At 43.5% G+C, this 24,587-nt stretch overlaps 1 protein-coding gene across 3 annotated transcripts in view; it reads left to right on the top strand.

The window, feature by feature from the left end:
• Positions 1-24,587, top strand: part of IMPA1 (inositol monophosphatase 1) — a 450,995-nt gene that overhangs the window by 164,833 nt on the left and 261,575 nt on the right. For all 3 annotated transcript variants that reach the window (XM_044089366.1, XM_044089368.1, XM_044089367.1), the window contains exon 6: positions 4,709-4,817. In XM_044089366.1, coding sequence (XP_043945301.1) covers positions 4,709-4,817 — 109 coding nt within the window. The remainder of the gene's footprint in view (positions 1-4,708; positions 4,818-24,587) is intronic.

Genomic DNA, 24,587 nt, shown 5'->3' with positions numbered 1-24,587 from the left:
GGGGGGGAGAGAAATGGAAGACGCCGCCAAGGCGGCAGAGGAGGTCTGGAACATCAGGGCCCCAGGGATACTGTCCCTGGCAAGCCCTTCCAGCACTCTTGAGTGGAGGCCCGACTGTCCTACTCTGGAGGCAGTCGGGGTCGCTTGGCTTTGTACCCGGAGGCCTGGCTAAACCTTACCTCAGATTCTTGGGTGCAAAGCATAGTAACCAGAGGATACAACATTCCTTTTATGTCCACCCCCCCCGCACAAAAGAGATGTCCAGATGTTCCACCCCATCTGCGAAATCCAACAGCCGTAGAAATTACAAAGCTGCTCGAAAAAAGAGTCATCCAACCAGTCCCGACGGACCAGAGAGGATCCGGAACTTACTCAAGGTTCTTTTTAGTTCCAAAAAAGACAGGGGACTGGAGACCAATATTGGATCTCAGCAAACTCAACTCCTTCGTGAGGAAGGAGAAGTTCCGGATGGTCATGCTACAATCGATCCTTCCCTTTATACAGAAGGACGACTGAATGTGCTCAGTAGATCTCCAGGACGCATACTACCACATCAAAATGGCCAGAGCGTCCAGAGATTACCTGCTCTTCCGGCTGGGAGCCAGTCATTTCCAATTTCGGGCGCTGCCCTTTGGTCTCACTTCAGCCCCCAGGGTGTTCACCAAATGCATGGCAGTAGTAGCGTCTCACCTGAGATGGCTAGGATTCCGGGTGTTTCCGTATCTGGACGACTGGCTCCTTACCGCTACCACCGAGCATTGTCTTGTACAAGCCAGGGGCTACACACTCAACCTCTGTTCCCATTTAGGACTTTCAGTCAACTTCGAAAAGTCTACCTTATCGCCCTCACAGTGTATCTCATTTATAGGGGCAGAGCTGGATTCAACAGCAACGGTGTTAAAGCTTCCCCTGATATGGGTGTCCACTCTCAGGGATCAGATCGCTATTCTTCTACAGAGCAGAAAAGTCCCCGCCGAGCAGGTGTTGAAAGTCCTAGGCCTCATGGCGGCTTCTCTTATTGCAGTTCCTCTGGGCAGAATGCATATGAGGGTCCTACAATGGCTGCTCTTCGCCCAGTGGTCATTTCAGGAACTTCCCTTGACACACAACATATTGATCACGGAGTCTTGCAAGCGGGATCTTCGATGGTGGATGAACAGTCAAGATCTGACAATAGGTCGTCCCTTTGTCCTGCCCAGCCCTACAGCCACCATAACCATGGACGCTTCCCTGATAGGGTGGGGGGGGCTTTTTCAGGGAAGAACAGTCCAAGGAGAATGGTCCAAAATAGAGTAAATCTGCACATCAATGTCCTGGAGTTGAGAGCAGTGTTTCTGGCGTTGCAACACTTTCACGAATCTTTGCCTCTGGGAACAATAGCAGTTTAAACGGACAATATGTCAGTGGTCTGGTACATAAACAAGCAAGGCGGAACCAGATCTTACCCGTTATGCAGAGAGGCCCTGAGAATTTGGCAATGGGCAGCGTCCACAGGTCGCTTACTGATAGCAATGCACATCCCGGCGTCATCCAACGTCATTGCGGACAGGTTGAGCAGAGCCATCCTGTTACCACATGAGTGGTCCCTGAAAATGCAAGTGGCGGAAAAGATTTTCCGCAAATGGGGCCACCCTTGCTGCGATCTGTTTGCATCCCCCTTGAATGCCAAATGCAGAAGCTACTTTGCCCTACTTCCCCCTCCGGGGACAGTCCCCAGGGACGCTCTAGTGCACAATTGGCCCCCGGGTCTCCTGTACGCATTTCCCCCTGTTCCTCTGATACCCAAATTTCTTCAGAAAGCCAGGAACCTGGACAGGACGATCATCCTCATAGCACCATTTTGGCCTCGGCAGATCTGGTTTCCCTTCCTTCGGTCCCATCAGATAGAGGAACCTTGGATTCTGGACCCAGTGCCAGACCTATTGACTCACTCGTCGGGAGTTCCTCATCCATCCCTTCAATCCCTCAAATTGACAGCTTGGCTGCTCCGCTTCCCTGTTTAGCCAGGTCGAACCTTTTGTCCTCTGCAGTACAACACATTCTAATTTCTTCTCATAAAGCCTCCACCAGAAAACTGTACAGGAGCAAATGGAAGCGCTTTGTGTGTTGGGCATCAGATCATGGTATTGATCCTCTGGTAGCCCCGATACACAAAATATTGGAGTTCTTATCCATTCTTTGTCATGAAGGGGCTTCTACATCTACCATAAGAGTACAGTTAGTGGCCATATCTAACTTCCATGTAGGTGAAGGTGGTTCTACTATTTTGTCCCACAGGCTTTGTAAGGCCTTCATGAAGGGTACTTTCCATCTTCGCCCACCCATTCGAGAGCCAATTTTTCCATGGAACCTAAACTTGATGTTGTCCCAGCTTATGCTAGCGCCCTTCGAACCTGCGTCATCGTGTCCACTTAAGTTTTTGTCATGGAAGACCCTTTTTCTTATTGCTGTTACTTCAGCTCGAAGAATTTTGGAGCTACAGGCCTTGTCAGTGAGACCACCTTACATGATTTTCCATCCAGACAGAGTTTCCTTACGCACAAACCCATCGTTTCTCCCCAAAGTTTGTTCTCTGTTAAATATTAACCAATCTATAGAACTCCCTACGTTTTTCAAAAACCATTCAAATAAACTGGAATACATGTTGCACAAATTGGATGTGCATAGGCAACTGAGATTTTATCTAGACAGAACTAAAGTTTACAGAAAGTCTGATCAGCTGTTTGTGTCATTCGCAGACAGTAGGAAAGGCATGGTGGTATCAAAGGGTACCTTATCTAAGTGGCTATCGGAGTGCATCAATTTTGTTCATTCAGCTGCTAATCAACCACTACCTTTAAAACCTAAGGCTCATTCTACTAGGGCCATTTCTACTTCTTTAGCCCATGCAGCTCGATTACCGTTGGACACTATTTGTGCAGCAGCTACGTGGGCTAAGCCTCATACGTTTATCACGCATTACAAGGTGGACATGGCCTCTAAAGACAGGACTTCCTTTGGTTTCACTGTGCTCAGGAACGTTCTTCCGTGAGTCACCCAGGGTAATGGAGCTAGGGACGCTTCCCGTGTGTAAGAACAAACTGCGAGATTGAACAATGTCACATAAAGAAGTTATGTCTTACCAAAACGCTCCATGTGCATTGTTCATCTTGCCTTTGTTCTTACATCCCCTCCCTCCTTCCCCCACCACGTTCTGGAAGAACTGGTATGACTAGAGTTTGGTTGGTCTATTCCTGAATGAGTTACAATATCCTCTCATTGTTAGGTGGCATTCTATCCTTACACATATATGTGTGGTAGTTCCAGTGTCTCATTGCTTGATGTGTGATTGCGTAGGCGTTAGATACAGTTGACATTAGAGCAAGATAGTTTCTTGCAAACTAGATCTGGGTATAGCAGGGAGGATCATGGGATACATACTGAGTCTCGGGCTTCTCTTAGATGCAGAGCTTGTGATGCAACCGACTCGGAGATCGGCTCCGAACCCGTGTGTAAGAACAAAGGCGAGATGAACAATGCACATGGAACGTTATGGTAAGACATAACTTCTTTTTTTCAGCAGTTCATGAGCTCCAACTCTCCATTAGATGCTGAGATTAAATTTGTTTTATTTTAATATAAAGTACACTTCTATTTTAACATTTTATTACCTTTTTCACATTTTTTTCATACCCACACCTACTTGCAGCAAAGCAGACCACTTAATGCTACTAACATCCCTGTTGTGTTTTGTCATCATATTTCATACATCTGTTCCCTTAATACTGTGTAGGTCTTCCCTAGTGATTATTTTGATTTTTTTTTTCTCATTATCTTTGCAACATGTCCCAATCATAGCTCTCAACCTTCCACTTCCAAAATGAGGAATACTGCCTCTCATAGAGTAAAACAAATGGGTAAAATGTGGAATACATACTAACAACTTAAGTTAGAAAGATCACAGGATGGTTAAATGTGCTATGTTATACTTATAAAAAGATTTTTTGGATTAATTAATATTATTCAGTACTATTTACCATGGATATCAGTTAAAAAAATCCTAACTCAACAGTGTGGCAGACCCTTTCAGAATGGAACTTTGAAGAACGTGGACTTTTTAAGACCTGAAATGAGGAACGTTCCTTGTAATGAGGTACACTTGAGAGGTATGGTCCCAATCCATAACACAAAGAATATAATATACCACACAAAAATAGAGTATTTATGTAGCTCATTTTTGCTCTAGAGCATTGACTGAAGCCAGTTGTTCACCGGTAACAAATATTTACATGTTATACCTATACAGTTATACTTTCTAGCCATTTCTGAATAAGTTAGTACAGTTACTTAAAGTACCAATTATAGCATTGTAATTCGAGGCTTTTGCAGTGTACTTAAATCTTCCACCTACCTTATGTCATTGTCTCTTGTATCTGACATAAGCCCTAGCTTGTGGCTTAGGAGCTTCTTGACTTTGTTCGTACTGTGTGTTCTAATTTTTTAGAAAAATAACTGGTGAAGGTATGGAGGATTTACAACCTTTATGCATTTATTTTGATGCTTTTACAAAGAGCATCCACTGGGTCTCCTGCAGGATTAATATCAAGGTCTGAACTGCCTTATCTACGTAATACGTTTTCTACCATACTAAGTATCTCATTATAATTGCCCTGTTACTGCAACGGGAAAGTAGTATTTAACTGAGAACATGTTGGGAATGTCTCTACAGGTTGAATTTGGCATTGTGTACAGTTGTGTAGAAGATAAAATGTATACAGCAAGAAAAGGAAAAGGTGCATTTTGTAACGGTGAGAGACTGACTGTTTCAAGACAACAAGGTAAAGTATTTAGTTTCTTGTGTAACAGTTTGATAATGTCTCAGTTCTTTTCCCCCACCCTTAAGTATGCTCTTTTGTTACCATCACCCATCATTGGTTTGATAGTAGCAATATTTTCATATCTGCATAACAACACGTTTCTTTGGAGTGGTCCAGTGGCATAACAGGTAGTAGAAGCAGTGCTTTGTTCTCCATTTTGGTTCATAGTGCTGGTGTCCGGTGTATAGAGTATGCACATATCTGCCAGTGTTGAGTTTTTCTGGATGCTCCATTCCCCCCTCCCAGTATTCCCACCTCTGAAAAATGTGCCATGAGTTGGTGATCCTCCAAATTGTCTGTAGATGTGCGTGTGCTTTTGTGTTTGTGCTGAACACAAGTAAGCATGTGGTGATTATTTTTCTGTACTGTGTGCCCACAGAGTGTCAGGATGTACAGTGGCTTCCTTCTATCCCTGAATTACATGAAGCAGATATTTAGCAGTGAATTTAATGAAGTAAGTAGTTTCACCCTGTTGGCTTTGTTTTAGGGGGAAGGATACTTTAGAAGAAGTCAAGAGTAACTAGAACTCTCCACAGGAAGCTCATGTGACCTGTATTACATAACTTAATTGTGATATTTTCCTGTTATGTGTTATCATGCCTGTCTTTTCTGTTAACCTTTTATTAAGCCATATCTTGTCTTTTGTTCCCCAACATATGTTTGTAATTAATCTTTTGGTACCTGGATAAACATACTGCTTTCTATCCAAATTCTTTTAGACATCACCCTAAAAGTACAAATAATTTTACAGTAGTTTCTGCAAAATACAATGGGCTGCTTGGAGGTGAATGTTTGAACATAACATTAACTGTAAACAAATGTGAAAATGGAATGCGTCAAGGCAAAGTTATTCTGACTATGACTTCAGCTGGTTATGTTGAGGAAACACTTTGTAATGTTCTGTCACTGTTCTTGTTGTTCTGTCTATGTTGCTGCAAGGACAATAGAAAAAAATAGTAATAAAGTGGACTTTTCATGCAGAGTGAAAAGGCAAAGTAGTGAACATGGGCTGTAGGAAGATTGAAGGTGGGGGGATAAAGTTGATATAAAAATAGCAGGATGGACTTGGCTTGGTTTTAAGCTAGACAGAGAAGGTTATGAAATATTCCATGACCGATAAGAGCAGGTGTAGTGTTTGATATATCTTGTACAGTGACAAAGGTTTAGCTATGGTAGTGACTCTGTGTACAATGCATTGAAAGAGAGCTTTGCTAAATGAAGAGGTACTTGGGGCCTATTATAAGTAGCTACATAGTGTTAATGACACACAAAACTTAAAAGTAGTTTGAAGGTTGTTGTACATAGGCCAAATTTTACCTTCACAAGGAGCAATGGCAACCTTACACAGAAGTGTGTGGCATTGCTGTTTATTGTAAGATAAGAGAAGAGTACTTTTTTTGCATTTACAGATTACAGGACAGGATACCGAGAGGAAGTCATTATTTACACTTTTGAGATACTCATTTGCCAAGCATAGCTCTGTCTTTTGGAGCCAAGAGCCTCTAGACACTGAGGATTGCATTTGTTTGATTGTTTTTGAATGTAGTCTAGGTGCTTGCATAATGTTAGTGAGGAGCAAACCAGATACTGAAGTATTTAAAGGTAATTTCAGTGGTTTCAGTCTGTGCTGATGGTGTTTGTGAAAAGATATGTCATGACCAAGGGATTTGCTTAGTTTTGGTGCTGTCCTGCAAAACAAAACCTTACTTTTTTGCAAGGCTGAATTGTAGTTAGTTGGACTGCATCATTTCTTCACTGGAGTCAGAATTATGTAAGATGATATCTATGGCCTGTAGATCTTGCTAGGCCTAAGGAGAATAATATGTTGTCTCTTTCTACGATTTCTTGAAGTTCTAAATGTTGAAGAATTGGGGCAAGTTGTGATCCTTCTGGAACTCTAGTGATGTTTAGTAATAGGATGACTATGTTACTAACTTTAATTCTGTAGTATTGATTAGATAGCTTTGGAGCCATGCAGTAAAAGTCTTTTGGGTTCCAGTAGAAGGTACTTAATTACTAGAGAATGAAGGGTCAGAAGCTCTTACACTTTCCAGAAAAAGGATTGCTGCCAATTTAGTAGTTAGGTTATACTGTATAGAGCTAGAAATGATGAGCAGTTGTGCTAAGTCCTTCTCTGAATCCACACCCTTCAAGGAGTATACAATTGCAGGTACTTAAGTGTTAACTGAGTCACAAGAAGGCAACAAATTCCAAGATTTTAGAGGTAGGGCAAGAAGGAAATGGGTCTATAGATGCCCTTCCCTATTACTGTTGCAGTATTCTTTCTCTTGGGTTATTCTACAGAGAATAGCCCAACAGCTGGCAAGCATACAAAAGCCTTTACTCCTTCCAGGCATTGTACATCAGATCCATGTCCTATGTACAAGATGGAAGGTACATATGTGATGTATGGATGCCTAATCCTGAAAAACTTCTATACTGCCAGTCTAAACACTACCCCTGAATTCAGTCTGTATGCTGTTCCCAGAGTTGGTTCAACTACTGAGCCTTCTAAAGAAAAGTGCCTCTTTGGAGTTCCTTCCTTTCTTTTTTCCTCCTTGTAGTTTGTTTTCTTGTCATCCAGGAAGGGAAAAGGTGACTATGGAAGGCAGATTTCCCATAAAGATAGACAAGCAGAGTGCTTTTTTTGTTTGGGTGCTACACAGAACCATATATAGTGTTAGATTTGTAGGTGTTTGTCCTTAAGACACTCCACAGTCATCTGCCATCCCTATCTATTTATTTAGAAAACTAACATCTGAAGCTTTTGGCTGAAGATACCATGGACGATTCTGCCCACCCTGACGTTCAGCCTCCATTTAAGAAAAAGCCAAAAAAGGCATGTATTGATCCTGCTGCTGTCCAGCTTACACTGGATGTCTCCATCAGGTTGGGTGAAAAATCCGAGGACTGTCTGGTGCTGACATAAATTCCCTCTGCCAGGACCCATTTGGAAGCCGACACAGAGCTGTCTACTTGCACATCTGCTGAGGCTGTGCATACGTCTAGTGCAAATGTAGAGGGGGAAGCATCGAATCTCAACAAGGGTCTGAACCTCATAGATGTGTTAGAGCAGATGTTCCTTTAAAAAAGAAACAAAAAAACACACTTGTTATCTCTGTGGCTAAGGATCCTCACAATGAGTGGCAGGACTTTACCCAGGGGCTTTTCAATGCCCTTATGGCCTTGAAATCCCCCACAAGGTTTGTGTGTCCATGCTTCTACTCCCTGGTCTTCCACCCTTCAAAAAGGCATAGGGATTCTGATTATTCTGATGAAGAGTTGAATTCTAGTGAAGACTCCATGGCATATTACTCCCAGAACTACTCTCCTCTTACCTTGGGGTCTAATGAGAATGATTCACTGTCACCTAATTCTCCTTTTGAAGAATTATCTTTTGAGAATGTACCGTGGTCCACACAATGGATTGTTCCCAGTTTTCTGATGTTCAAAAAAGGTACTATGAACTCCTGCAAATGGACTCTACCCAGTCTTCTGCAATCCCTCCTTATTTAAGTACCTTTTTAGATACCATTTCCACAGGTTCTCAGGCTCCTGACTGCCAACATCTGGCCCCTAAGAAGCCAGACAGATTTTTTAAAGTCCCTGAGTTTCACAAGTTTTTGCATAAAACTCCTTCATCTGATCCTGCTGTGATTTCCACATCCACAGATAAGACATCCAAACTATTATCCTCTTCCAAGATTTTACCTTCTGATAAGGACAGCCATGCTATGGAGTAATATGGAAAAGAAAATGTATACTTCTGCTACTTTGGCCTTCAGGGCTATTAATTATCCGACCCACATAACTAGGTATGTCCTGGCTCTTTTCTCCCAAGTTAGGGTAATTTTGATGGTTATACCTGATTCAGACAGTAATACTTCTGCCCTTTCTCTTTTGACTTCTGCCTGTCAGGTGACTCACTGTTCCATTAAATGCAGTTATGATGCTGCTGCTGACGCCTCCTCACGTTTATGTGGTACATCAACAAACAGGGGAGAACACACTGCTACCCCTTTGTTGCCTAACTATGCTTATCTGGCAGACAGCCTCAATGATGGGACTACATCTGATAGCCCAGTACATCCCAGGGGAACACAACACTCTGGCAGACCACCTAAGCAGAAGTGTCCTGAACCCCCATGAGTGGCAGCTACACAAAGAGACCTTCCTCAGCATCATACACCTCTGGGGAGCACCGGAGGTAGACCTCTTTGCAACAACAGAAAACAGACAGCTGACCAGATTCTGCTCCAGGAGTTCCACCCACTAGCTTGGAAGGTGGATGCTCTCTCCTTTCACTGGGGCAACCTGTTTGTGTATGCCTTCCTTCCCTTGCTACTCATTTCCTGGGTACATGTAAAGATCAGTGAGGAAGGGCCAAGGGCTATACTCATTGCCCCAAACTGTCCCAGGCAGCATTGGTACCCCTTACTCCTTAGCCTGATCAAGGAGCTACCCATGGGCGTGCCTCTCACAGAAAGGCTGTTAACCCAAGAAAAAGGGTCAGTACTGCATCCAGATCTTCAAACACTCAGCCTATCTGCATGGCTTATACCTCAGAAGTGGATATCAGGCCACCTTTGAGCAAGCAGGTTCTGGATATCATTAAGGAGGCCAGGAGGCCCAGCACCAGGAAATCCTATTCTGCAAAATGGAAAATATTTACTGCCTGGTGCCACAATAAGGGTGAAAGCAGCACCGATGCCACTCTCAGCTTGGTTCTGGACTACCTGGCAGAGCTTGTGCAGAAGGGTTTGCCATACTCCTCTATCAAAATTCATGCCTCGGCTATCTGTGCTCATTCCCCTAGAGAGCAACCTATGTTCTCCCATTCCCTGTTAAACAATTCCTTAGAGGGGTGTCACACATTAGACCACCTAGAAGGCCACCCACTCCAGCATGGGACCTGAAATTTGTCCTGGAAAAACTGACTTTACTTCCTTTTGAACCAGCTGCCTCAGCAGAGATGAAGCACCTATCTTGGAAGACTGCCTTCCTTCTGCCCCTAACCTCAGCCAGGAGGGTTTCCGAGCTACAAGTCCTCATGGCCATTGAACCTTTCATTATTTTCCATGCTGACAGGGTGTCTCTTAGAACCAACCCCTCCTTTATGCCTAAGGTGGTATCTGACGTGGCCCTTAATCAGACTATCCATCTCCCTACCTTCTTTCCAAACCCAGAAAATAGGAGGGAAAGGATTCTCCATATATTAGATGTGCACAGACAGCTTAGATACTATTTGGATAGGACCAAGTCTTTCAGGAAGACTGACCAGCTGCAGGTCAGCTTCACCCTAGGGACAGAGGGGAAACCTATATCCAAGCAGACAATTTCTAAATGGATATTACACTGCATCTATTTCTGCTACTCCATTCACAAGAAGATTCCTCCCAAATCAGTCAGTACCCATTCTACTAGGGCAGCATCAACTTCCACTGCCTTCCTTAGAGGCGTTCCTACCAAAGATATTTTAGAAGCTGCTACCTGGACATCAGTTCACACTTTTACAAAACGCTACCAACTGGCTATGTTCTCCAAATCCAGGGCAGAATTTACTTCAGCCGTCCTGCAGGGCATTGTGGCTTCCACTTAAAGCAGTGCAAGCCTAGACTCTGGCTCCTTCCCTTCCTTCCACCCTACTTTTCAGCTTTGGGAATCCTCCCACAAGTGATGACTGCTACAGTGAAACACGAAGGACATAATACAGTTGTGTACACGTACCATAAATGTAGATGTTCAAGTGTATTCACTGTTGCAGTCCTGTTTCCCTCCCACCTTCCCCCTCTTTATTTCCATCATTGCTAATGTTCTACCCCAGGTTGGCCTTCTTTGCAAGGCTCCTATAGGTTGGGGGCAAGAAAAAATGATGTAATGGCGTCGGCTGCCTCTCTTTATAGCCCTGGCTACTTGACGTCAGTCTCAGGTGACCTGCAACCGATGCAGGAGTGAAATCCTTTGCTCTGGTATTCGGGCCGGCTGAGGGCTACCCAGCAGGGATAACCCACAAATGGTGACTGCAACAGTGAATACACTCAAACATCTACATTTATTGTAAGTGTACACAACTGTACTTTTCCCCTGTCCCAAATTCCAGAGAACTTGACCATCTAAACCATCCTTCATCCATATACAGCCTAGCCAGCCTGCTGAGAATATCATATTTTCACAGACATGCCCCCTCAGAGTTCTAGGGGGCCATAAACCTTTTCCTAACAAATCTGCCCTTATCTGACATCCATTCATACTCTTCCCCTCAGCCAGATTGCTCTGTCCATCATGCTGACCCTTATTTTTCCTGTTTGACAACAGATAACCACATATGCCTAGGTTATCTCCATTATCCAAAATTATTATTTTATGGCTTGGGTATCCCTTCCCACATTCTCTGGTCTTCTGCAGCCTTCTCCTTGCAAGCTGTCTCATTTTCCTTTGGCTTTGCAAGATCTAGTTTACCAGGGAACTATCCAACCTGCTCCCTTGTCTTAGCAGGTAACAGTTTTTTATTCCAGAATGTTTCAGGTTCCCAGCAAGCAGGTGTCGTTGAGGCGCATTCTAAACCTGTCTTTTCTCAAAACCTTTCTCAAGGTTCCTACTTCTAGATTGCTTTCTCCAGACTCTCTTCCCTGTGTTGCTCCCCCAAGCCTTTCTGATATCTCTGGATTTGAAGGCTGCTTGCCTCCATGTTAATATTCAGAAGTTTTTACATTTATCTGTTTCTTCCTCTCATTACCAGTTCCCTGATTTGCCTTTTGGTCTTTCTACATCTCCAAGGGTTTTTTTTTATCAAATGTTTGGCCCCAATGGTAGCCTTCTGCAGACTTCAGGGAATTCAGATATTCCCTTATTTGGATGATCTTTTAATTCAAGACCCCTCTCAGCAGCACCTACTTCAGAATCTACGCTTCACTATGCTTCATCTGCCCAGTATGGGATTCACCCTCAATCTCAAAAGATCTGTGTTGACTCCATCTCAGGATTAAGTGTTTCTGGGTTGCAGGATTCAGACTATTCCAGTACTGGCTTGTCTGTCACTTCCCAAGGTCCTCTTTTTCACTCTTTATTTCAATCTCCTCTTCCATCTTCAGTCCTTCCTACAAAGAAGTTTCTGTGAACATTTGGATACATGACATTTACCATTCCCTTGGTTCCCTTTGCCAATTTTCGCATGAGGAAACTTCAGTGGTATCTTGAGACTGTTTGGCTCCAGCACTGCCATCTTCTGGAGAACCTGCTTCATCTCTTGCTTTATCTCACCTCTAATTGATCTGGTAAATTCACCAGATTTCCCTGAGTCCAGATCTGCCTTTGCAAGTTCCTCTTCCTACTCAGGAGCTTTACACAGATGCTTACACTCATGGCTCCAACAACCTAAAAGTCCAGGGTCTTTGTTCCCCTCAACAACTGGCAGACCATATCAGCATTAAGGAGATGAGGGCTCTACTTCTAGCTTTCCAGGTTTTTCACTGGTTTTGGACTCCAGGTCCTCTAAAGATTATTACAGACAATACCACAGTAATGTGGTACACCAGCAAGCAAGAGGGCACAAAATCTCACCTCCTTTGCAGACTAGCTCTTCAAGTTTGGAATTTTGCAGTCCACCATCACTTAGTTCTTCAGGCAATCTACATTCCTTCAGAGTGTAATCTGGTGCCAGACTCACTGAGCAGGTCCAGGACAAATCCTCACTAATGAATGCTTCACCTAGAGGTGTTTTTGGACATTTTACATTGGTGAGGTATTCCTCAAGTAGATCTTTTTTTGCCTCACCTTTAAACAGACAACATCCCTAGTTCTGTTCAAGACTGCCAAGTCCTCTGGCTTGAAAAGTGGACACTGTGCCTTTTTCTTGGAAGGGGATATTATATATGCCTTTGCCCATATACCTCTGCTACCAAAAGTCCTGCACAAGATCATATGGGACATGCCCAAAATCCTGCTGGTGACTCTGTTTTGGCCCAGACAACACTGATTTCCCCAGCTACTTCATCTGGCCAGGGGCATTCATTATGTTACCTAACAGGATGGATATTCTCACACAGGACAAGAGATCTCCAATTCACCCTCACTTGCCCACTCTTCACTTGACACTTAGGGGGATAGGGTTTTGAGTCCTTTCAGACACCAGTTTTCTGAGGAAAAGCTTTGCAGGAGGCCAGAAAACCCATTATAAGAAAATCCTTTATGTCTAAATGGAAAAGATTTTCTACATGATGTCTCAAGCAGGATCTGGACCCTTTCTGTAGGTATTCCAAGAGTCCTTTCTTATTTGTGTGAGTTGCTCAATTGAGGCTTGGTATATTCATCTGTTCAAGTTATTTGTCAGTCATTTCTAATTGTATGGATCTGAATCCATCTCTGTTTTTCAGTTTTGAAGTCAAACAGTTTTTAAAGGTGTCCTTTTCGATCTTCAAAAAATCCTATTCCTTCTTATATGGAAAATAATTCTGCTTTGGAGAAATTAACCCAGCCCCCTACTGAGCCTGCATTTTCCTCTTCTTCTTTGGTTTTGGAGTTCACCTACAGTCTGACAGAGTGCAACACCTGCAGTTTATGTTCATCGTGTTTCACTATTGCAGTCCTAACTAATGGATTATCTGGCTCCTGGTAGCCCTCAGTCGGCCAGAATACCAAAGGTAAGTAAAAATGACATTGGTTGCCATCGGTTGTAAAGGACGTCAGGGCGTCCGATACAAAAGGAGGCAGCCGATGTCACTTCCTCAGTCTTCCTTGCCGCGGAGCCCGAAGCAGAAGCTTTTCATGCACGAGTGCCAGTCGGCAGTTTACCTTTGTTGGTTTCCGACTACAAGAGTTGAAGTCTACTACAGCTAAGTAACTCCGTTTGGGATCCTCTTTTCTTGCCTTAACAAATGTCAGAAAAAGTTAATAATTGCCTTACCTGTGGTAAGCAGATTCCCCATAGAGATTTTCATTCTTATTGCATTATTTGTTTAGGCCTTGACCACAATGTTCCCAATTGTGATCTTTGTGCCTCCTTTAATCCACATACTATCCATCGTTGGGCTAAGATTTTGGCTAGGTATGTTGGAGTTTGACCTAAATTTGTTGGTATGGCATCCGCCAGTCTTCAGGCTTCGGATATTCCGAAGAAACGTAAGGATAAGGACTGCGACAGGTCTCAGAGAGCTAAGTCTTCGGATGATGTTAAGTTGGTTGTCAGTCAGGCAGTAGCCAGTGAGACGCCTTTGCAGTCTCTGCAGTCCGCAGATGTACAACCGCAGGCCTTGCTTGAGTCTGAGTCCCTTAGGCCTCCATTTTGCCTTCCTACCTGTCACCTCTTCTGCTAGAGCCGGAACTGCTAAGCTGACTCCGGTGTCTGAGGCCTCCGTTTTGCATTCTGACAGCAAACTTCTTCCTTCGACTTCTGCTGCAACTTCGGAGGTTGCCAGGCCTCCTGAGTCCTTCAGGCTTGCAGGTAAATCTTCCATTCGTAAGCCTGTTAAAAGGCAGGCTCCTGTTTCTTCTCGTTCTCAATCCTAAATGGTTAAAATGGCTAATGATTTGTTGACTGTTATTAGGGGTTCTCAGCCTCCTCCTACTAAAAGGAATAGGGATGTTTCTCCTGAAGTTTTGTCCTGTTCAGGTTCTGATTCTTCCAGTATTTCTGCTGATGAAGAGGAATTTTCTCAGGCTTTTTCTCCTTTTGAGGATTCATATGCAGAGGAGTCCATTACTTCGGCCTCTCCTCCAGAGGATTATTCTTTTGGTGATACTTTAAATATCCTCAGGAAACATTTTAAATGGGAAAGTCAGGATTATCCCCAATCTAAGAAACGGATTTGGGAGTTTCTGGATTTACCTCAGCATAAGCCTCTTGCTATTCCCCCGTGTTGGAAGTTGATGATGTTTTTCTGGAAAATTCCGTGACTCCATATTTGGTTCCTCCTGCTCCCAGGAAACCTGACAGGTACTACAGAGTCCCTGATTCTCATCTGTTTCTTTTCAGGAACCTGTTGGCGGATCCAGAGGTTATTTCTCAGGGCCCTAAAGGAGTTAAGGCCACTGTTACCAGGAATCCTTTTCCCTCTAACAGGGAATCTAGGAACCTAGATAGGTGAGGCAAGAAAGTTTATACCTCTGCCACCGTAGCTATTAGGGCTACCAATTGTCTTTTTCATATGCTGAAGTACCAGCAGCACACCTTGACGGCTATTAAGTCTAGGATAGCAAGTGTACCTCTTTTGGCAGAGAGTAAAGACATGCAGGATTTACTGAATTCCGCCAGTCTGGTCAATAAGCATTCTTTGCATTGTGGTTTTGACATCCTTGAAGCCTACAGCAGGGCTACGGCTACTGGATCTGTTATTAGAATGCACACTTGGCTCAGAGAACAGCCTCTTCCAGAACCTGTCAAGGCTAAGCTTTTGGATGTACCTTTGCATAAAGACAGTCTTTTTGACAGCAAATTAGAGGAGGTACTTAAGAAGATGGAGGATAAAGCCAAGTCCATGCAAACTGTTAAGGATTTTCTGCAAGTGCAACCCCCTCGCTTTAGCAGGAATTACCCTTCCAAGAGTTGGACCTTTCCTGATACCAGCAGACAGAACCGTTCCAGGACTAGAGGTTACAAATCTTCTAGGGGGCAGGCGGCTACCCCTCAAAGGTCTAGGCATTGGCAGGCTTCCACTTCTAAGGGGGGCAGCTCCAAGCTGCATCTCAATCAAAACACTCTCAATTACTTTTTACAACTTCTGCCTGTTATTGCTTGCCTGGAGTGTCCTTTAGGAGGAAGGTTGGCCCTTTTTGCAGATGTCTGGGCCACTATCACAGACGACAAATGGGTGCTCAGAACGGTGTCCCTGGGGCACAAGTTTTCTTTCCGCACCTTTCCAGCTCTTAAGGGATTCCAGGACGTTCCTCCAAACCAAAGGGCAGAAGTAGAAAAACAAATTTTGTCTTTGTCTCATCTGGGAGCAATAGAATCAGTTCCTGCTCGGCAGGTAGGCCAGGGCTTTTATTCCAGGCTTTTCCTAGTTCCAAAAAAGAAGGCACCTGGCATCCTATCCTAAATCATTCCATTCTGAACTCTTTTCTAGTAATTCCAAAGTTCAAAATGCTCACTCTGCATTAGTTGCTGCCACTGCTAGAAAAGGATTCCTGGCTGGTAACCTTGGATCTCAAAGTGGCTTATCTGCACATCCCTATCAGGGAAAGTTGCAGACAGTATCTTCGTTTCAGAGTAGGCAAGCAACACTATTAATTCTCTGCGCTGCCCTTTGGCTTATCTACTGCTCCCAGAGTCTTCACAAAGTGCCTGGCCCCAGTCATTGCTTTTTGCAGGCAGAAGAAAATTCATATTTACCCATACTTGGACGACTGTCTGATTCAAGCAACTTCTCAGGAACAGCTGTTAAAGGATCCGGAATTCGTAAAGACTCTTCTCTCTTCCCTGGATTTACACTCTCAATGAGGAAAAATCAAAAATGGTACCATCCAAGGAGATAACATTCCTGGGAACGAGTCTGAACACAGCCGCCCAGATGATGTATCTCACCCAGGAGAAGCAGACAACTCTTTCAGTTTACTTCAAGGACTTAGCAAGCCTGTCCCAGCTCCCTGCAAGGAAATACCTGCAAGCTCTGGGATTCATGGCATCTTGTATTCTCATGATTCCATATGCAAGACTGCATATGAGGAAATTGCAATGGTACTTCAAGAACATTTGGTGTCAACACACAGAGGACCTGGATGTGATGATTCCTCTGCTTCCATCTCTGCAGATGAAGTTTCTATGGTGGACAACAGCCTGTCTACAAAACAAAGTCATGCCTTTTTGAACACCTCCTGCCACTCAAGTTCTGACTACAGATGCATCGGACTATGCCTGGGGAGCACACCTGGATGGCAGATGCATACAGGGATGTTAGAACGCCCAGCAGATGCACCTGCACATAAATCTAAAAGAGTCGATTGCAGTTCAGCAGGCCTTACTAGCTTTCCAGCATCTTCTTTCCCCAGGGACCCTGCTTGTCAGAACAGACAACACCACAATCATGTGGTACATCAACAAGCAGGTAGGGACTCACTCTTACCCCCTGTGCAGAGAAAGCATGAATCTTTGGTCCATGGCAGCATCCCTGGACCTGCATGTCCTAGCTCAGTTTCTTCCAGGAAGGCTCAATGTTTTGGCAGGCCAGTTGAACAGGCAAACCCTGGATCCTCACAAGTGGCAGCTGAACAGAGCAGTCTTTTACAGCATCATTCAACGTTGGGGCACGCCTCAGGTGGATCTTTTCTCGTCCCCAGACAACCATCTTCTACCTCTCTTTTGCACCAGACAGCACCACAGCAGAGCCTGGAAAGTGGATGCTCTGTCCTTCCCTTGGACGTTGCTATCAGTGTACGCCTTCCCTCCTCTTCCCAGAGTATTAGTGAAGATCAGGGACGAACGACCAGGGACTATTCTCATAGCTCCGGACTGGCCCAGACAGCATTGGTATCCGCTGCTTCGCAGTCTGTCCCTTTTTCCTCGTTGGCATCGACCTAAACCTTATCATCACAATGAACAAAACATGCTGGAGGGATAGGTTCCTGACCCAGGGACTCCCCATACTCTGGAATAGACTGCCCATACATGTCAAGCAGAGTGCCTCATTGGCCCTCTTCAAAAGGAACTTTGATGATTGGATGGGAGATAGGAAATTCACCCCGGGGATCATGTCAGTCGCCCTGCTAGACAGGGGCCCAGAGAAGTAAATATTGTGGGAAGAAATATCCAGGGAATTGTTATGGCTAGGCTTGCATAGGCCTTAGAGCCGATAGCCTAGTATCAACCCATGAACCTATAAGCCAGATCTTTTGGTTCAGGAAAGGGGAAACATTCTACATCCTCACCTTCAGTCTCTCCATTTGGCAGCATGGCTCATTGCATGACTCCTTCCCTTTCTTCCTCCCTTTCCCAACAGGTGGTTGACGTGCTGATGGAGGCCAGGAGGCCTAACACTAGGAAGTCCTACGCTGGCAAATGGGAAAGGTTCTCTCAATGGATGCAGGCTAGAAGGGAATCTGCTTCTCAGCCTACCCTTCCTCTGATCCTGGAATACCTGGCTGATTTGCTTCAGGGTGGTCTTTCTTTTTCCTCTATCAAGATCCATACTTCAGCCATTTCTGCTCATTGTTCTCTTGAACAACCCATTTTCTCTCATCCCCTGATGAAAATGTTTCTCAAAGGTGCTTGCAACTTAAAACCTCCCAGAAGAGCACCTACTCCGGCATGGAATCTTAATTTTGTTCTAGAGAAACTCACTCTTCCTCCTTTTGAGCCAGCTGCCTCTGCAGATTTAAAGTTTCTCTCTTGGAAGACCGCCTTCCTCTTGGCTGTAGCTTCAGCAAGGAGGGTTTCAGAGCTGCAAGCTTTGATGGCCGTGGAGCCTTTTCTTATTTTCCATGCAGATAGAGTCTCTCTGAGAACTAATCCCTCCTTTATGCCTAAGGTGGTTTCTAGCCTGACTCTTAATCAGTCCATACATCTTCCTACCTTCTTTCCTAATCCTTGAAGTAAAGGTGAAAGGATCCTACATTCTCTTGATATTCACTGACAGCTCAGGTTTTACATGGACAGGACTAAAGACCTTCGGAAAACAGCACAGTTGTTGGTCAGTTTTGCCCCTGGAGCCCAGGGCAAGGCTATTTCTAAGCAAACCATTTCTAAATGGATTGCACATTGCATTACTTTTTGTTATTCCTTTCATTGCAAAGCTACTCCTCAAGGGGTTAGGACCCACTCAACTAGAACGGCTTCCACTTCTGCAGCTTTTCTAAGGGGTGTCCCTACTAAAGACATTTTGAAGGCTGCCACATGGTCTTCTTTTCACACTTTCACAAAACATTATAATTTGCCTCTGTTTTCCAGAGCCAGGGCAGGGTTTGCCACTGCTGTGTTGCAAGGCATTATCTCTAACCCTTGATGCTGTTGGTTCCTCCCCCCTTTTTCTCTGGGCTTTGGTAATCAACCCATTAGTTAGGACTGCAACATTGAAACACGATGAACATAGTACAGTTGTGTACACTTACCATAAATGTAGATGTTCGAGTGTATTCACTGTTGCAGTCCTGGTTTCCCTCCCTTCTTCCCCTTTTTTGGTCCTCTCCCATTCTCTTTTCCTGAGGTACAGGCTGAATTTGTTATTTGCCAAATTTATTTTTGGTTTAAGCCTTATTTTCTGGGGGCTCCTGACTGTTATGCCAAGAAAGACTGAAGAAGTGACGTCGGCTGCCTCCTTTTGTATTGGACACCCTGACGTCCTTTACAACCGATGGCATTTTTACTTACCTTTTGGTATTCTGGCCGACTGAGGGCTACTGGGAGCCGTATAACCCATTAGTTAGGACTGCAACAGTGAATACACTTGAACATCTACATTTATGATAAGTGTACGCAACTGTACTTTCTTACAAACTAAATGGATCCCGTTCACTTTCCCAAGGGAATCTGTGTCAGTTCCCCACGGTCAAAAAAATGCTCATTGAGTGACCCCACACTTTGACATCTCCTATGATCAATCAGCCACCCGGAAATTATACACATTGTCACAAAGAGTGAAACCTGATCTCTTTGTCAGGCATCTCCTAAATTTGCCCATTACATGCAGAGTAACTGGGCAGCTCAAAACAAGTGTTTTTTTGTTTTTTTTTTTGCACTGGGGCAAGCTGTCTTCCATTCCCTCCCCACTCCTGAACTTGTATATTCCAATTTCATAGTTGCAAAGCACTGGGGACAAGAAACACTTCCAAAAAAAAAACAGTGCACAGGTGTCTTGGACAGTTACTTGTTTTGCCCTGGTATGAGCAGGTAAGTGGTTTTCCAAGATTTAGCTAATCAAGGACACATGGCAGTGCTTTGAAAAGCCCTGTCATAAGTGATCACACTTGCTAAACTAAACACTGGAAAGATGTTAAACACAGCTAAAACTAAATGGCCACACTTGCTGAAAGTAATAAAAAATATCCAACCCAACTAAATAAAAAAGAAAGAAATCAAGTCTTTCTATACTCACTGCCGGTTACATATACTAACTCTGAGACTGCACTAACACAAAAAAAGGTCAACAGTTGGAATTATGTAATACTGACTTTTCCCTGTACTCTGTGCTTGCACGATCTCTGACGGAGCTGTCTATGTGGTGAGCTACAGTACACAAATGTACTACTCAGTGAACCAAGCACTATTTTGACAGCTTTAGCGAGTCAGACTCGATTGACTAAAGATTTTCTGATCATTCACATGATACAGGTTGGGAGTGCTACTAGCCAAATTACTAAATTATTATTATTATTATTATTATTATTATTATTATTATTATTATTACTATTATATTATTATATTGTATTATTTTTATTACTTAATTATTAAATTGAATTACTAGCATAAGAGCTTGAATGAAATGGTAGTGGCACTAGCCATAATACCATGCAGAAATGATCTAAGACAGAGCATGCTGCAGAAGGTGATGGACAATGCCAAAGTAATGTGATAAATGGGCAGACGAAGAAACTTGTGCATACATTTGTGGGGAATCACAACCAGTCCTTTGGACATTGATTTTCTCCAGAACATTACACAAAATTATAATGTCTTGTGCAGTGCTTGTGTTCTTTCATATACCTACCTATCAGCACAGTCTGCTGTAGATTCTAGCAAAGGGTGCTAAAAAAATAATTCTTCAGTCTATTTTCTAAAACACTTGTCCTGTTGAGGATAGTAGTAATAAACTGAGAAAGCTAGGTAAGACTTTCTTATCTCCAGCAAAATCTTCTGGCTCATTCTGTAGATTCCAAAGGAAGCTGAGAGAGAAAATCAAGTATGCCTTCATCCTGTCTGAGGGGCATCCTTACTAGGTGGACAGTTCACCTCAAGCAGAGCCTTTCAACCCAAAAGATCAGTGGCTGTACTTTAAGATCCTTCTAGATTGATGAACTTCTCACACTATCACAGAATGAGCCTAGATTCCCTGGGAAAGGACTTCAGTTCTGCAACTTGTATCCCTGTTTCTATCCTTTCAGTCACTACCTAAAGTTCATGACTATAGGTGAAGTGTGATGTAGCTAGAAAAGTATTTTGACAGCTATGTTCTTAGACTAAAGTCCTCACTTCACTACCACAGTCCAGTAAACCACTTATAGTAGTATCAGTGCGACATCCATCCACTGATCTGTCTTCTGATTCTACTTTTTCTCATGAATATGATCTTAAGATATTTAAGCTCTTCTTTGGAATACCTATTCTCCCCATCAGTTGCACAGAGCAATCCACTCTTTTCTGAGAGAGAACCCTGGCCTCTCACTCAGAGGTGCAAATTTTCATCCAATATGTTTCCCACTTAGCACTGAGCTACAGCATTTCATTTTGAAGATCAGGTACATGAGGCTAGGAGGACAGTATCATCCTCAGGCAACAGAGATGCAGCCCTCATGGGGTCATGCTGGATACTCTGTGAAATTTGACTGGATCTTAATGTATTATTCATGAAAATCATGAAGAGGAAAAACCTTTGAAATCCTCTGCTCACCTTAAATTTATCTGTTATAATGTCTAGAACATATAACTGTTGATTTTCTAATACAGGGATTGAATAACATGCAGCAGCAGGAGCCTTTGGGCCCTTTCCTTCTCCTACAAATAATTCAGGGTTATGTTGTCATATGCCTTATTTAGATCCATAAAACAATTGTAGACAGTACTGCCAGACTCCCACGACCCTTTCCAGTTTCTCTGTAAGGTCAGTGGGTTGAGCTCCTGTTCCATGGCCAGGGCAATATCATTGTTCCTCCTAATTCAGAAGCTCAAATGCCAGTTAAGTCTCATTTGCAGCACCCAGGCATAATCTTTCCAAGGAAAGCTGAGGTGCATGATCCCTCTATGATTAGAACACACCCTTCTGATTCTCATTTTGAAAATGGGATCCATTGCCCTAGTTTTCCAGTCCATATATAGTGTCTTTATCTTCAGCACAACATTGAAAAGACACTTTAATCACAACACTCAACAGCGTCTGTTGCCTTCATCATTCCTGCCATATATTATCTTCTGCTGTAACCATGAAATTGTTAACTTACCGACCACCTTTACAAGAAACAGTCAGTCTGACAGTTGTTTCTGGGACTCTTTCTCCAGTACATATCTTTTCACAGTCAGTTGTTCCTTAAATTGTCTCACCTCTCAATAATGTTTGTAGTTAACCTCATAATTTCTTCATGTTTGCTGATAAACATATAGGCAGTGTTCTGCCTCTCCCTCTTGAGTCACTGGATAATTTATCTGAAAGTCATTCGGTATGGTAGTTTTAGACTCTTTCTATACCTAGACCTTTATGTTGACAACTGCCACAGCTACTACCTTTCTGGCTTGTTAGTAGCTATCAGTCTTTTGGGATTACTTCCCTGTTGGCATTGTGTTGTAGGTCTCATTACTTAGTCTGATGGCTTTCCTTCTACCATCATGAAAAGTACCACCCATCTTCTTGTTGCTGTCAACGTTTAATATCTTAAACAAGAATGCCCTTCCATATCACTGTTGCAGTAATCTTTACAATAGGGATTCCCTGCCTAGGGCAGCCCAATGTCCGGCCAGTATAGAAAAGCTTTTAGATTGTAATGGGTGCACCGTACATCACACATATGCTCTCCTTGCATGGGGTAAGGCATAAAGGTGACTTCTGTATGTACTATCGTCAGAACTTCTTTGTTGCCAGTTCGAATGTCAGTCTAAACGCTCGTTCGACTTCTGGTTTCCAACCACTTTGAGATAAGTGCTCCATTGGGGCTTTTGTTTTTCTTATCACGTTTTTGCTTTGTTTTAGTTGTTGGTTTCATGTCATAGGGGAAATGCCAGTGTGGGAGATAGATTCTTCATAAAGATCGTCACTAGCAGTATTGATTTTGCTTAGGTGCTTCCCACGACCATACGTCTTGTACTATTTGCCAAGCTTTTGTTCCTAAGACATTGCATAATCTGCTGTCTTACTTAGCTGTTTATTTACAAAACCAGCGTCTTAGGTTTTTGTCTAAAGGCACTATGGAAGGATCTTCCCAGCCTGAGGGTCAGCCGTCTATGAAGAAGAAGACAAAGAAAGCTCAGTCAGATTCTTTAGCTGTGCCACCTCAGCCGGATGTCTCCCTTCAGGCTAGTGAAAGCCTGGAGGACCATCTGGTTTATCCGTTGGTTTCCTGATTGTGACTGCTTCAGAGGGCATCATGGATCTGGCTTCATGCACATCAATGGAGGCCTTGCAGATGTCCACTTCAGATGTTCATGGGGAACCACAGCTGATAATTACTGAAGGGCCTAGGGGTGTTCCTCAGATTTTGGTAAGGAAAGAGATACCAACTACACTAACTAAATGCTCTCGGGGGTCAGAGCCTCCTAAGATCTTTAAGGCTGACATTCCCTTAAAAAAGAAGCAAAAAACCAAGCATGTGTTTTCTACTCGTAAAGACCCTCAGATTTAATGGCAAAATTTCACTCAAGGTCTGTTTAATGCCCTTATGGCTCTGAAGCCTCCTCAAGGGGTTTCTGTTCCTGCTCGACCCTGGTCTTCTACAGCTCTTAAGAGGCATAGGGAGCAAATTTCCTCTGATAAAGAGTAAGATTCTGATGGAAGAACCACTGACTTATTCTTCCCTGATTCCTTCTCCCTTAGATTATGCCTCTGAAGAAAAGGAGTATATTAGCCAAGAATCTCCTTTTGAGGAGATTTCTCTTGGTGACACAATTTCCTGAATGATGGAGTTTTTTTAATAGGATTGTGTTCAGGTGTCTGATGTTCAGAAGAGGTACTATGAACGTTTGCAAATGGAGTCTCCTAGGCACTCTGCTGTCCCTCCTGTTCTTGCTGCCTTGCTGGATGTCTTTTCCACTGCTTCTTAAGCTCCTGATTCCCAGCCTCCTGCTTCCCAAAACACTGATACTTTTTTATAAGGTGCCTGATCATTGCAAGTTTCTTTATAATTGCTCCACTGCAGACCCTTCTGTGGTTTTGGTCGCCTCTGACAAGCCTTCTAAATTGTTTGTTGCCTACTACGAAGTTGCATCCCTCTGACAAGGACAGCAGAACTATAGAAAGGCTGGGTAAGAAATGTTATACTGCTACCCTGGCCTTTAGAGATGTAAACTATCAGACCCATTTAACCAGATATAGTTTGGCTGTTCTCTCTCAGGCCTGTCAGATTATTTCAGCTCTTCCTGACTCTGAGGGGAAGACTTCAGCTCTTTCTTTATTGGTGATGTCTTCTCAGGTTGCTTGCCATTCCACTAAATGCAGCTGATGCTTCATCTACGGCTGCCATCTTTGGTTCTGTATTGAGGAAAGGTTCCTGGCTTGAGCTTCAACCTTTGCCTGATGATATTAAGGCTAATTTGATGGATGCTCCTCTAGATAGCAAACATCTGTTTGGTGCTGCTGAGTTGTTTAAGTCCCACCAGGAAAAGGGTAAAGATTTACAAGATCTGAAACAAATTTTTGTTTCACCTGTTCCTAGATTTCAAAGGAATTACCCTAACAAGCCTGCTTCTGTTCGTAGATAGTCTCATCCTCCCCCCAAAGGCAGAAAGGGTGGTAGAAAGGCTCCTCCTGCTAAGGCTACCCAAACCCCTTCAACTCAGAAACCTCCTTTTTCAGACAAACCAGATGATGTCTGGCTATTGGCTATCCTTGCACTGCTGTTCTCAGTCACATTCCTCTCTCTCTCTTCGTCTTTCCCTGTCCTTTC

This window comes from Protopterus annectens, chromosome 12.part0 (genome assembly GCF_019279795.1).
Source record: "Protopterus annectens isolate FY-2018-M chromosome 12.part0, PAN1.0, whole genome shotgun sequence".
NCBI classification, from domain to species: Eukaryota; Metazoa; Chordata; order Ceratodontiformes; family Protopteridae; genus Protopterus; species Protopterus annectens.
The sequence above is the reverse complement of the archived record's forward strand: the minus strand, read 5'-3'. Positions and strand labels throughout refer to the sequence as shown.